Below are 12,923 nucleotides of genomic sequence, written 5' to 3' on the forward strand. Positions count from 1 at the left end.
TGCACCGTTGAACTCCAGCCTGGGAGACAAGCGTGAAACTCCGTTTAAAAAAAAAAAAAAAAAAAACACCTTGAATTTGAGCCTACAGGATGGGGTTTCTCACCCTCAGTACTATTGGCTTTTGGGACTGGATAATTCTTTGTCATGAAGGAGGGTGCATCCTGTGTGTTGCAGGTCATGAAACAGCCTCTCTGGCTTCCACCCATGAAATGCCAGTGCTTTCATCTCCACAGCTATGACAGCCAAAAATGTCTCCAGACATTGATGGGCAACTGTTCCCTGGAAGAGCAGTTAACCTCCTTTGGGAACTACTGCTATAAGAGAAGCACTTAGGTTTTACAAAAATATAATTAGGCTGGGCCCAGTGGCTCATGCCTGTAATCCCAGCACTTTGGGAGGCCAAGATGGGCAGATCATTTGAGGTCAGGAGTTCCAGAGCAGCCTGGCCAACATGGTGAAGCCCTGTCTCTATTAAAAATACAAAAATGGCTGGGCACGGTGGCTCAAGCCTGTAATCCCAGCACTTTGGGAAGCCGAGGCGGGCGGATCACCTGAGGTTGGGAGTTCGATACCAGCCTGACCAACATGGAGAAACCTTGTCTCTACAAAAAAAAAAGAAAAAATTCGCCAATCGTGGTGGTGCATGCCTGTAATCCCAGCTACTTGGGAGGCTGAGGCAGGAGAATCGCTTGAACCTGGGAGGCAGAGGTTGCAGTCAGCTGAGATAGCACCATTGCACTCCAGCCTGGGCAACAAGAGGGAAACTCCGTCTCAAAACAAACAAACAAACAAACAAAAGGCTGGCATGGTGGCTCATGCCTGTAATCCCACTTTGGGAGGCCAAGGTGGACGGACTGCAGGTCAAGAGATCGAGACCATCCTGGCCAACATGGTGAAACCCCGTCTCTACTAAAAATACCAAAATTAGCTAGACGTGGTGGCACGCCTATAGTTGTAGCTACTTGGGAGGCTGAGGCAGGAGAATCACTTGAACCGGGAAGGGGAGGTTACAGTGAGCTGAGATCACACCACTGCACTCCAGCCTGGGTGACAGAGTGAGACTCTGTCTCAAAAAACAAAACAAAAATTAGCCAAGTGTGGTGGCGCACACCTGTAATCCCAGCAACTTGGGAGGCTGAGGCAGGAGAATCACTTGAACCTGGGAGGTGGAGGTTGCAGTGAGTCCAGATCGTGCCACTGCACTCCAGCCTGGGTGACAGAGTGAGACTCCATCTCAAACAAACAAACAAAACATAATTAAATTGCTATGAAATACTCCAGGCCAAAACAAACAACAAAACAAAAAGAAGTAACAAGTGGGAAAAGGGAAGAAGCGTCGAGATGAAACAAAAATGACCAAAGGCTGAAGCTGGAAGGTGGCTAACTATGGGGTTGTTGTTCTTTCTATGTTGTGAATATTTGACAATTTTTCATAATAGGATGAAAAATATAAATATTCCCATCAAGTGGCTTGTTGCTACTGCCTCATCTGAAACTATAAGCCTCAATACCCAGCTCCTTTAAAAGCCAATAACTGACTGGGTGAGGTGGCTCACACTTCTAATCCCAGGACTTTGGGAGGCCGAGGCAGGAGGATCACTTGAGGCCAGGGGTTCAAGACCAGCCTGGGTAACATAGCAACGTTCTGTCTCTACAAAAAATACAAAAATTAGCTGGGTGTGGTGGTGCATGCCTGTAGTCCCAGCTACTCAGGAGGCTGAGGTGGGAGAATTACTTGAACCTGGGAGGCGGAGGTTGCAGTGAGCCGAGATCATGCCATTGCACTCCAGTCCAGGTGACAGAGTGAGACTTCGTCTCAAAAAAAAAAAAAAAAAAAAAAAAAAAAAATAGCCACACATGATGGTATACTCTGGTAGTTCCTTCTGCTTAGGAGGCTGAGGCAGGAGGATTGCTCGAGCCCGGGAGTTTGAGGCTGCAGTGAGCCATGATCACGCCACTGCACTGCACTCCAGCCTGGGCGACAAAGTAAGACCCTGTCTAAAAAAAACAACAACAACAAAAAAAAACCAATAACCATATCAAGGAGCATTTTATACAACCTCACTGCATCAGCCTGTTAAAAGCAAGAGGTCTGATTCACATACGAATTCACATTCCCAAGACACACTCACTGGTGGCATCTGTCTGGACATAAATGATGTCACTCTTGGCCCCATAGGTCCGGCGTTCATCCGAAAAGGTGACCAGGGTCTTCACAAAGATGGCATACTGGGTCCAGGGCTTGAGACCCCGCATCAGCCATCCTGGGTGGTTCTGTGATTTGGGGTCGTTGGACCTCAGGGGTGGGTCAATGTCTACCACCGTCCAGCTGTTGGAACCACACGCATCCTGCCCGTCGAACTCCGTCACATTCTGATAAGGGCTTTCAAGACAAAACAGCAGAAGGCGGTTACCCTTACAAGACTATCACACTAAGTGCAGTGTAGATGAGGCCTGGGAAGTTACATCCTATAGGTCACATCTTACTCACCCAACAATCTTATGCCGCAAGAAAAAATAACTCGGGAACAGTCAAAGAGAAAGGAACTGTCAACCCTGACATCTCAATTAAAAAACACAGTTTGGGCATCCCTTATTGAAAATACTTGGGACTTGGCCAAGTGCAGTGGCTCACGCCTGTAATCCCAGCACTTTGGGAGGCTGAGAATGGTGGATCACCAGAGGTCAGGAGGTTGAGACCAGCCTGGCCAACATGGTGAAACCCCATCTCTACTAAAAATACAAAAATTATCCAGGCATGGTGGCAGATGCTTGTAATTCCAGCTATTCAGGAGGCTGAGGTAGGAGAATCGCTTGAACCCGGGAGGCAGAGGTAGCATCAGCTGAGATTGCACCACTGCACTCCAGCCTGGGCAACAAAGAGAAACTGTGTCTCAAAAACATAAATAAATAAATAAATGCTTGGGACCAGAAGTGTTTTGGATTTTGTATGTTTTTGGGTTTTGAAATATTTGCATTTTCCCAGTTTATTTGCATCATACTGGTTCAGCATCTCTAATCTAAAAATCTGAAATCTGAAATGCTCCAATAAGCATCTCCTTTGAGCATCAAGTTGGCCCTCAAAAAGCTTTGGATTTTGGAGCATTATAAATTTCAGATTTTCAGATTAGGGATACTCAATCTGTAATAATAATAATAATAGCAGAAACTCTCTAACAAGTTACTGATAAGATTAGACTGTGTGTAAGTTCTCAGCAAGGCACAAGGTAAATCTTGAGGGCTAGAACAATTATTAATATTACTACTGGTCAGGTGCGGTGGCTCATGCCTGTAATCCCAGCACTTTAGGAGGCCAAGGTGGGCGATCACCTGAGGTCAGGAGTTCAAGACCAGCCTGGCCAACATGGCAAAACCCATCTCTAACAAAAATACACAAATTAGCCGGGTGTGGTGGTGCATGCCCATAATCCCAGCTACTCAAGAGACTGAGGCAGGAGAATTGCTTGAACCCGGGAGGCAGAGGTTGCAGTGAGCCAAGATCGTGCCACTGCACTGCAGCCTGGGCAACAGAGCAAGACTCTGTCTCAAAAGAAAAAAAAAAAATTGGGGGAAAAAAGAAATAGATAAGCAATACATTTGATAACATCCACTCAGTAGACTGAGCTCCTGACTACTAAGGATGTCTGATGAGACATACACAGGCAAGGCAAAATGCAATATTGCCCCAGGAAACGGGCCAGTCCGGGCTTCTACAGGAAAGCTGTCTGCTTCCATTTTAGGCATTTGATAAAAGCAGACGTTATTGACTTTGCATGCCATTGACTGGTGAGACTGTAAAAAGGAACCTAAGATATTTATTCCAGGAGGAGGAGGGAGATAGAGAGGAACCCAAGAGGGGAAGATTGGAGCACAAACGTAGCAAGCACAGAGCCAGCCGGCCCTCGCCTCCGCAGCGTCTCTCTAACTCTTCTACTTACGCCTCTTTGTAGAACAGCATGAACCCCAAGAGGTCTCGGAAGTCAGGGGGCCAGTACGGCTCCCATCTCAGCAAGATCTTGTCAAAAGATGTCCGAATGTAAGAAAATTTAAGTAACTCATTTTCACCTGGAAAAGTTAAAACAAAAGGCAAAAACAAGCTATTTCAGTGTAGTTTCAGACCAAAGCCTGGGACCCCACACTTCCTGGAGGGACCGTGAGAAGGGAGAGGTCAGGCTGCTATTCCCTTAAGGGTCTCCTCCCCATGTGCCTGGCTGAGTATGAATGACGGAAGATTCAAAGGTAAGAACCAGTTTTGCAACTTGGCCGCTCACACTCACGTAAGCCAATGACTTGACTCACCTAGTCAACTGAATAAGCGCAGTCTGTACCCACGCAAGAAGGACAACCGGCCAATAGTTATTGGAGGAAGGGATTTCCAAGGGTGATGTTTGTCCTGACACAATGTTGTGTCACACATGGACTTGTAAGACTGATCTGGAAGGAGGTGCAACTCCAGTGCAAATAAACCCATGCCAAGTGAGTTTAGAGAGCCTGCAGATCATCAGGCATTGGAGAGACACATCTAAGTAATTCTCTCTGCCTAGAAAACAAACCCTCTCCTAAACCTCACCCCAACCTCGCTCTATCTCCTTGCACTACATTTTTTTTGAGACAGTCTTGCTCTGTCGCCAAGGCTGGAGTGCAGTGGCATATCTGCTCATTATAACCTCCGCCTACCGGGTTTAAGCAATTCTCGTGCCTCAGCCTCTCAAGTAGCTGGGATTACAGGCACCCACCACCACGCCCAGCTAGTTTTTGTATTTTTTTTTTTAGTAGAGATGGGGTTTCACCACATTGGCCAGGCTGGTCTCGAACTCCTGACCTCAAGTGATCTGCACGCCTCGGCCTCCCAAAGTGCTGGGATTCCAGGCGTGAGCCACCATGCCCAGCCCTTGCACTACATTTTGGCATAAGTAACTAGCTCCCCATGAAGGTGTCCCAGAAGCCCTTGGCAGCTCACTGTTTAGAATCTGTCAGGGAAGTGCAGTCAGCAAGCAGTCTGCAGCTGCAGAAACTGCAGGACCCGCTGTAGCATTCCAGCCAAGACCAGACTCTCCCTGGACAGCCCCCACCTATGACTGAGCTTGGTGGATGCCTGGCTGTCCCTTTGCAATGCAGAACTTCCCTGCAGACAACCGTGGCTTTGATCTCTTTCTGGGTTTGGCCAAGACTCAGGGATGCATCACTGTCTGAGACTCTCCCAGCCCTATCCTCCCTCCTTCCCACTCTCTGTTCACAGAGGTCACGCTATTGTCAAAAGGCTCTTCATGGCTGGGCATGGTGGCTCACACCTGTAATCTCAGCACTTTGGGAGGCCGAGGCGGGAGGATCACCTGAGGTCAGGAGTTCAAGACCACCCTGGCCAACATGGCAAAACCCTGTCTCTACTAAAAATACAAAAAAAAAATTAGCCGGGCTTGGTGACATGTGCCTGTAATCCCAGCTACTCTGGAGGCTGAGGCAAGAGAATTACCTGAACCCAGGAGGAAGAGGTTGCAGTGAGCCAAGATCACGCCACTGCACTCCAGCCCTGGGTGACAGAGCAAGACTCTGTCTCAAAAAAAAAAAAAAAAAAAAAAAGAAGCTCTTCCTCTGTTTCATATTTCATGAATATTACCCTCAATACATTTTCTGCACTCCTAACTTCAACTTGGCAGTCACTTCCCAGGAGATGCAGACTGACATAGGTATTGTACTCAACTTTGAAGTCTTCAGCATCAGCCTGATACACATATAAGAAGATGTCATCCATTCATCCATCATTCATTCATCCATTCATTCAGTGCTTGTATGACTTCATCCCATATCCGGTACTATATTGCACAGTAAGCATAGTGATAATATTAATAAATGTGCAGAATCTGCCCTCAGTAAGAAAGCCTATCACACAATGAGTTGTTAGAGGGAAGTAATACCCCCTGGGGGTGACTGTGATAGATGAGAGAGGACAGCCACATTATCTGGTTTGTGGACCACTTACAGCAGGGGTCCCTAGCCCCTGGGCCACAGACCAGTACTTATCCATGGCCTGTTAGGAACAGGGCTGTACAGTAGGAGGTGAGTGATGGATGAGCAAGTGAAGCTTCATCTGTATTTACAGTCACTCCCCATTGCTTGCATGACCACCTGAGTTCTGCTAATCCTGTCAGATTAGCAGCGGCATTAGATTCTCATAGAAGCGTGAACCCTATTGTGAACTGTGTACGTGAGGGATCTAGACTGCACACTCCTTATGAAAATCTAATGCCTGATGATCTGTCACTGTCTCCCATCACCCCCAGCTGGGACCATCTAGTTGCAGGAACACAAGCTCAGGGTTCCCACTGATTCTACATGATGGTGAGTTGTACAATGCTTTCATTATATATTACAATGTAATCATAATAGGAATAAAGTGCACAATAAATGTAATGTACTTGAATCATGCTGAAACCATCCCCACCCACCACCAGTCCATGGAAAAACCATCTTCCACTAAACCGGTCCCTCGTGCCAAAAAGGTTGGGGACCAGTGACTTACAGGATGCCTGGTCCCCATTGGTCTTCAGGGCAATGTCGTTTCTCTCCTGGCGCCCCTTGGTTCCTGAAACTTCTTCCATCTTGTGGATTTCTGACAAGCAGAGTTTGGGGTTATAGTGGAAGAAGAGTTTCCCCTGAGTGATGGTGAGGTTGTGTTTGCTCCAATCCCAGAGCTGCCTTAGGTTCTGGTTGTCCAAGGCATAGAAGGAGTAGTTCCTGTAGAAATAACACACACATCTAGTCATTCAACGGCTGGGCTTCCACAACTCCAAGACGGTATGGCCATGCTCGGAGTTGATCTTGTTCAGTGCTACATCCCTAATCCTCTCCACTTGCTTGGCACATACTCAACACATATTTGTTGAATGTGGATAACAGAGGAAGTTGAGGAAGTTTTCATGGCCAAGGAAGGAGGCTCAAGCTCAGTCTTGAAGCGGGGTGGTGAGTCTGTGATGGACTCAGGAATAGGTTTTGCAGAAACCAATTCCTATTCTGCAAATAGGGGAAATATTGATAACACAGAGGCACCTAAGCTGAGTTCAGGGAAGAGCAAAGTAGCCTGTTTTGGCCAACAGGTGACAGGAAATAGCTGTAGTTGCAATGGACCAGACCCTCTAGTATACTGCATGCCAGACCAAGACCAAGAACATGTGGCCGTCCTTAATAAGCAGAAAGGAGCCATTGAAGGTTTTTGCTTGTTTGTTTGTTTGTTTATTGAGATGGAGTCTCACTCTGGTGCTCAGGCTGGAGTGCAGATAATATAGTCTAAACTATATTGTTTAGACCACCTTCTCAAGTCACTTACCAGCTCACGTTGATTAACATGTCCTTTTGTCCCTTTCCCCATTTGCTGTCTGTTCTACAGATGTGAGGCTGGAGCTGAGGCAGCCATCTTGTGACCACGAGGAGCACAAAGAATGGAAAGAATCTGGGTCTTCCACAGACCTCCTGCCTATGAGTCAATCTTGATCTAGCTAGTTTGAGTTTCTGCTGTTTTGCTAATAGAGTTTCTAGGACCTCAAGGAGAAGGTTGGAATATACTGGAATATACTGAGACGGAGTTCATCCCAGAAATTAGGATGGACAATTGGGACTAAGAGGGAATGTCCATTTTATGCATGCTAAACTCTACTCACAATGCAGCCCAAACAGCAAATTTAGCAAAAATTCCAGCCTGTACCCTTGAAGGATGGGCACCAAGGTTGGGCTGCTCCCACTTTTGTTTCTCAAGAATGACTATAAAAAAGCTTTTACAATTTTTGGCTGGATGGACCTTTAGGCACATTCCAAGTTCTTTTCTCCCAAGGTTTTACCAGATACACTTTTATTTGTTTTTTTAAAAAATCTTTAAGTTTTTCTTTTTCTTTTCTTTTTTTTTTTTTTGGACAGAGTCTCACTCTATCACCCAGGCTGGAGTGCAGTAGTGCGATCTCAGCTCACTGCAACCTCTGCCTGCCAGGTTCAAGCGATTCTCCTGCCTCAGCCTCCCAAGTAGCTGGGATTACAGGCGTGCACCACCACACCTGACTAATTTTTGTACTTTTAGTAGAGACGGGGTTTCACCATGTTGGCCAGGCTGGTCTCGAACTCCCCGCCTCAAGTGATCCGCCCCCGTTGGCCTCCCAAAATGCTGGGATTACAGGCATCAGCCACCGCGCCTGGCCGAAAAAATCCTTAAGTTTTTCTAATGCACGAACTTCCTAGTTAGCACTCAGGCCATCCACACAATCAGGCCCACGTACCCGATTTCCAAGGTCTCTCCTCGAATCAGACGTAACTTCCGGAAGAAGGAAAGTGACACCAGAGCGTAGGATCGGCGGATTTTTAGATACCCTGAAATTTCTTCAATGAGGCCGAGGTTGGCTTCTAGCTCAGCTGCCAGATTGTCTAAGGAAAGGAGAGAATATCCAGTGGGTTTCTATAGAAATATTTCAATCTTCTCATGATTCTCCATGGTGAGAAGATAACCCTCAGGCTGCAAACGACTGGACATACCCAGCTCAAAACACATCATGCTTAGAACACAATCTGAAGTCCTTAGCATTCCTTAAATGGGTCAAGCATACTTCTGCCCCAGGACCTTGGCACTGGCTGCCTCTGTTGCTCAGAATATTACTCCACCACATATCTCCTTGGCTTGTTCCACCATCATCTCAAACCCTCCTTTCCCACACCAGAGAGTTCTCTAAAATAGCAACCCCAGGCTTGGTGCTGGTGGCTTACGCCTGTAATCCCAGCACCTTGGGAGGGCAAGGCAGGTGGATCACTTGAGGTCAGGAGTTCAAGACCACCCTGGCCAACGTGGTGAAACCCTGTCTCTACTAAAACTACAAAAAAAAAAAAAAATAGCAACCCCTTTTAGTCTCCATTTCAGAGACTGACAAATGACAGCCCACTGGCCAAACTCCACCTGTTTTGTAAATAAAGTTTTATTGGAACAAAGCCATGCCCGCTAGCTGACATGGGTCCATGGCTGTTTTCATATTACAACAGCAGAGTTGAGTGGCTATGGCAGAGATTGCCCGGCCTGCCGGGCTGAATATATTCATGAAAGAGCCCTTTATAGGGAAAAGTTGCCCATTTCCATTCCACCTATTCCCCTGCTGCACTTCCATTCACAGCACAGACCACAACCTGACCTTACAATATCTGTCGATTTACTTATGTGCAAAAATCCATCAAGGTAAGGACTTTCCCTTACTCACTGTGAGTATTCAATACATGTTTGCTAAAGAAATAAACAAAGGAATGCCTTTTTGCCTGACATCGTATTTCTTTTCTTTTCTTTTCTTTTTTTGAAATGGAGTCTTGGTCTACGGCCCAGGCTGGAGTGTAGTGGTGCGATCTCGGCTCGCTGCAACCTCTGCCTTCCAGGTTCAAGCGATTCTCCTGCCTCAGTCTCCCAAGTAGCTGGGATTACAGGCGTGCACCACCACACCTGACTAATTTTTGTACTTTTAATAGAGACGGGGTTTCACCATGTTGGCCAGGCTGGTCTCAAACTCCCCGCCTCAAGTGATCCGCCCACCTCAGCCTCCCAAAGTGCTGGGATTACAGGCATGAGCCACAGCGCCTGGCTTTTTTTTTTTTTTTTTTTGAGATGGAGTCTCACTCTGTCGCCCAGGCTGGAGTGCAGTGGCGCGATCTCAGCTCATTGCAACCTCCACTTCCTGAGTTCAAGCGATTCTCCTGCCTCAACCTCCTGCGTAGCTGGGATTACAGGTGCGCACCACCAAGCCTGGATAATTTTTTTTGTATTTTTAGTAGAGACGGGGTTTCACCATGTTGGCCAGGCTGGTCTTAAACTTCTGGCCTCAAGTGATCCACCCACCTCAGCCTCCCAAAGTGTTGGGATTACAGGCATGAGCCACTGCACCCAGCCCTGAGATTTATTTCTGAAAACACAGTCTGCAGTTCTGCAATAGGGCATATTGCCTGATTGTTAAAAACGACGATTCCAAAGCCAGGTGGGGTGGCTCGTATCTGTAATCCCTGCACTTTGAGAGGCTGAGGCAGGAAGATTGCTTGAGCCCAGGAGTTTGAGACCAGTCTGGGCAACATGTGAGAACCTGGCCCTGGAAAAAAATAAAAATAAAAATAAAAATTAGCCAGGCACAGTGACACCTGCCTGTACTCCCAGCTACTTGGGAGGCTGAGGTAGGAGGATTGCATGAGCCCCAGAGTTTGAGGCTACAGTGAGCTAGAGTTGCCCCACTGTACTCCAGCCTGGGCAATGGAGCAAGCCCCCATCTCTAAAAATAAAAATAAAAAAACGTAAATGCAGATTCCTGATGCCCCAACTCCCAACGTAGAAAATGAGAATCTCAAGGTTAGTAAGGCCAAGACTGAGCTGTTCATTTCAGGTTTTGAGGCAGACTCCCAGCATGGTTCTATCCATGGGGGAGCCACTGAATGACCATCCTAAAAGTGCTTTAGGAGCATGCAGCAGAGTCTGCACTGCTTTTCTTCCCCACTTACAGCTCAGAGGGACATGGAGCCCAACAGGCACCCCCGACGCCCCCACAGAGAGCACTCACTGCCTCCTCGAATGTTGATGATCAGACTCCCGTTGATGACGGTGCATCCTCGGAGCTCCTGGGCAGATGTCACCGAGTCGATGGTCTTCTCGCCTTCTAGGAGGTGGCACACCTTGGGACAGGGACCCAGGCATGGGGTGCACAGCAAGCTAAGGACGGAGCAGAGAGAGAGAGACGGCGGGGCGGGGGTTCAGGGTATCCAAGGTCCTTCAGACATCTCAGGCATCTTTCTGCCTGATATGGTATTTCTTTTTGTGTGTGTGTTTGTGTGACAGAGTCTCGCTCTGTTGCCCAGGCTGGAGTGCAGTGGTGCGATCTCAGCTCACTGCAACCTCTGCCTTCTGGATTCAAGAGATTCTCCTGCCTCAGCCTCCACAGTAGCTGGGATTACAGGTGCCCACCACCGCGCCTGGCTGATTTTTCTATTTTTGAGTAGAGACAGGATTTTACCATGTTGGCCAGGCTGGTCTCAAACTCCTGACCTCAAGTGATCCACTCGCCTCAGCCTCCCAAGGTGCTGGGATTACAGGTGTGAGCCACTGCACCCAGCCCTTTCTGCCTGCGACAATATTTCTGAAAACACAGTCTGCCGATCTGCAATAGGGCATATCGCTTGATTGTTAAAAATGTAGATTCTGGAGTCGGGCGTGGTGGCTCCTGTCTGTCATCCCTGCACTTTGAGAGGCCAAGGAGGGAGGGTTGCTTGAGCCTGGGAGTTCGAGAACAGCCTGGGAAGACAGCACATTATGCAGGGTCTCAAGTGATGGCATAAGTCCATCATGCTATGGCAAGGTCTCCTGACCTCAGCATTGTTCACATTTGGGGCCGAGTAATTCTCCACTGTGGTAGTGGGGGTGGCATCCTCTGCATTGGAGGACATTGAGCAGCATCCCTAGGCTCCACTCACGAGCTGCCAGTAGCAACCCTCCCACAGGTTGTGGCAATTAAAAATGTCCTCCAGGAGGCTGGGCGTGGTGGCTCACACCTGTAATCCCAGCAGTTTGGGAGGCTGAGGTGGGTGAATCACGAGGCCAGAAGATCGAGACCATCCTGACTAACACAGTGAAACCCTGTCTCTACTAAAAACACAAAAAATTAGCCAGGCGTGGTGGTGGACGCCTATAGTACCAGCTACTCAGGGAGGCTGAGGCAGGAGGATAGCGTGAACCCACGAGGCGGAGCTTGCAGTGAGCTGAGATCGCGCCACTGCACTCTAGCCTGGGCGACAGACCCAGACTCTGTCTCAAAAAAAAAAAAAAAAATGTCCTCTGGGCCAGGTGCAGTGGCTCATGCCTATAATCCCAGCACTTTGGGAGTCCGAGGCAGGCAGATTACCTGAGGTCAGGAGTCAAGACCAGCCTGGCCAACATGGTAAAATCTTGTCTCTACTAAAAACACAAAAATTAGCTGGGCATGGTGGCGCATGCCTGTAATCTCAGCTACTCAGGAGACTGAGGTAGGAGAATCGCTTGGACCTGGAAGGCGGAGGTTGCAGTGAGCCGAGATAGCGCCACTGCACTCCAGCCTGGGAGACACAGCCAGACTCCATCTCAAAAAAAAAAAAGTCCCCCAACATTGCCAAAAGTCCCCTGGGGAGGGAAGATGCCAGACTGTCCCCAGAAAAGAACCACTGCCTTAAGTGAGAGACTTAGGCCATTACCCTATGGTTGCAGGTCCTCTTGCTTTTACCCCAAAGTGACAAGACTCATATTTTACCCCAAAGTGATGGGACAGGACTCCTGCTGGACCCCACAGTAATGGGATTCACACCATATCCCATGGAGGCAGGACCATGATCTACCCTGTGCATGACAGCAATGGGACTCATGGCAGTATCATGGCGATATATTTTGGATCTGTGTCCCCACCCAAATCTCATGTCAAATTGTAATCCCCAATGTGGGAGGTGGGGCCTGGTGGGAGATGACTGGATCATGGTGGGCAGAGTTCTCATGAATGGTTTAGCACCATACCCCTTGGCAGTGTGTAGTGAGTAAGTTCTCATGAGATCTGGTTGTTTAAAAGTATGTAGCACCACCCGGGCACGGTGGCTCATGCCTGTAATTCCAGCACTTTGGGAGGCCAAGGTGAGCAGATCACTTCAGGCCAGGAGTTCGAGACCAGCCTGGCCAACATGGTGAAACCCCGTCTCGTCTCCACTAAAAATACAAAAATTAGCCAGGTGTGGTGGTGCCCACCTGTAATCCCAGCTACTGGGGAGGCTGAGGCATGAGAATTGCTTGAACTTGTGAGGTGGAGGCTGCAGTGAGCCGAGATTGTGCCACTGCAGCCCAGCCTAGGTGACAGAGTGAGAATCTGTCTCAAGACAAACAAACAAAACTATGTAGCACCTTCCCCCTTTCTCTC

General features: G+C 48.1%; 1 protein-coding gene across 4 annotated transcripts in view; it reads right to left on the minus strand.

The window, feature by feature from the left end:
• INSR (insulin receptor) overlaps positions 1-12,923 on the minus strand; it is a 180,969-nt gene that overhangs the window by 50,107 nt on the left and 117,939 nt on the right. For all 4 annotated transcript variants that reach the window (XM_024237100.3, XM_063719888.1, XM_024237099.3 and 1 more), the window contains exons 4-8: positions 10,557-10,705; positions 8,262-8,406; positions 6,521-6,735; positions 3,939-4,065; positions 2,133-2,383 (exon numbers count right to left, since the gene is read on the minus strand). In XM_024237100.3, coding sequence (XP_024092868.1) covers positions 2,133-2,383; positions 3,939-4,065; positions 6,521-6,735; positions 8,262-8,406; positions 10,557-10,705 — 887 coding nt within the window. The remainder of the gene's footprint in view (positions 1-2,132; positions 2,384-3,938; positions 4,066-6,520; positions 6,736-8,261; positions 8,407-10,556; positions 10,706-12,923) is intronic.

Source organism: Pongo abelii, chromosome 20, assembly GCF_028885655.2.
Source record: "Pongo abelii isolate AG06213 chromosome 20, NHGRI_mPonAbe1-v2.0_pri, whole genome shotgun sequence".
Classification (NCBI taxonomy): Eukaryota; Metazoa; Chordata; class Mammalia; order Primates; family Hominidae; genus Pongo; species Pongo abelii.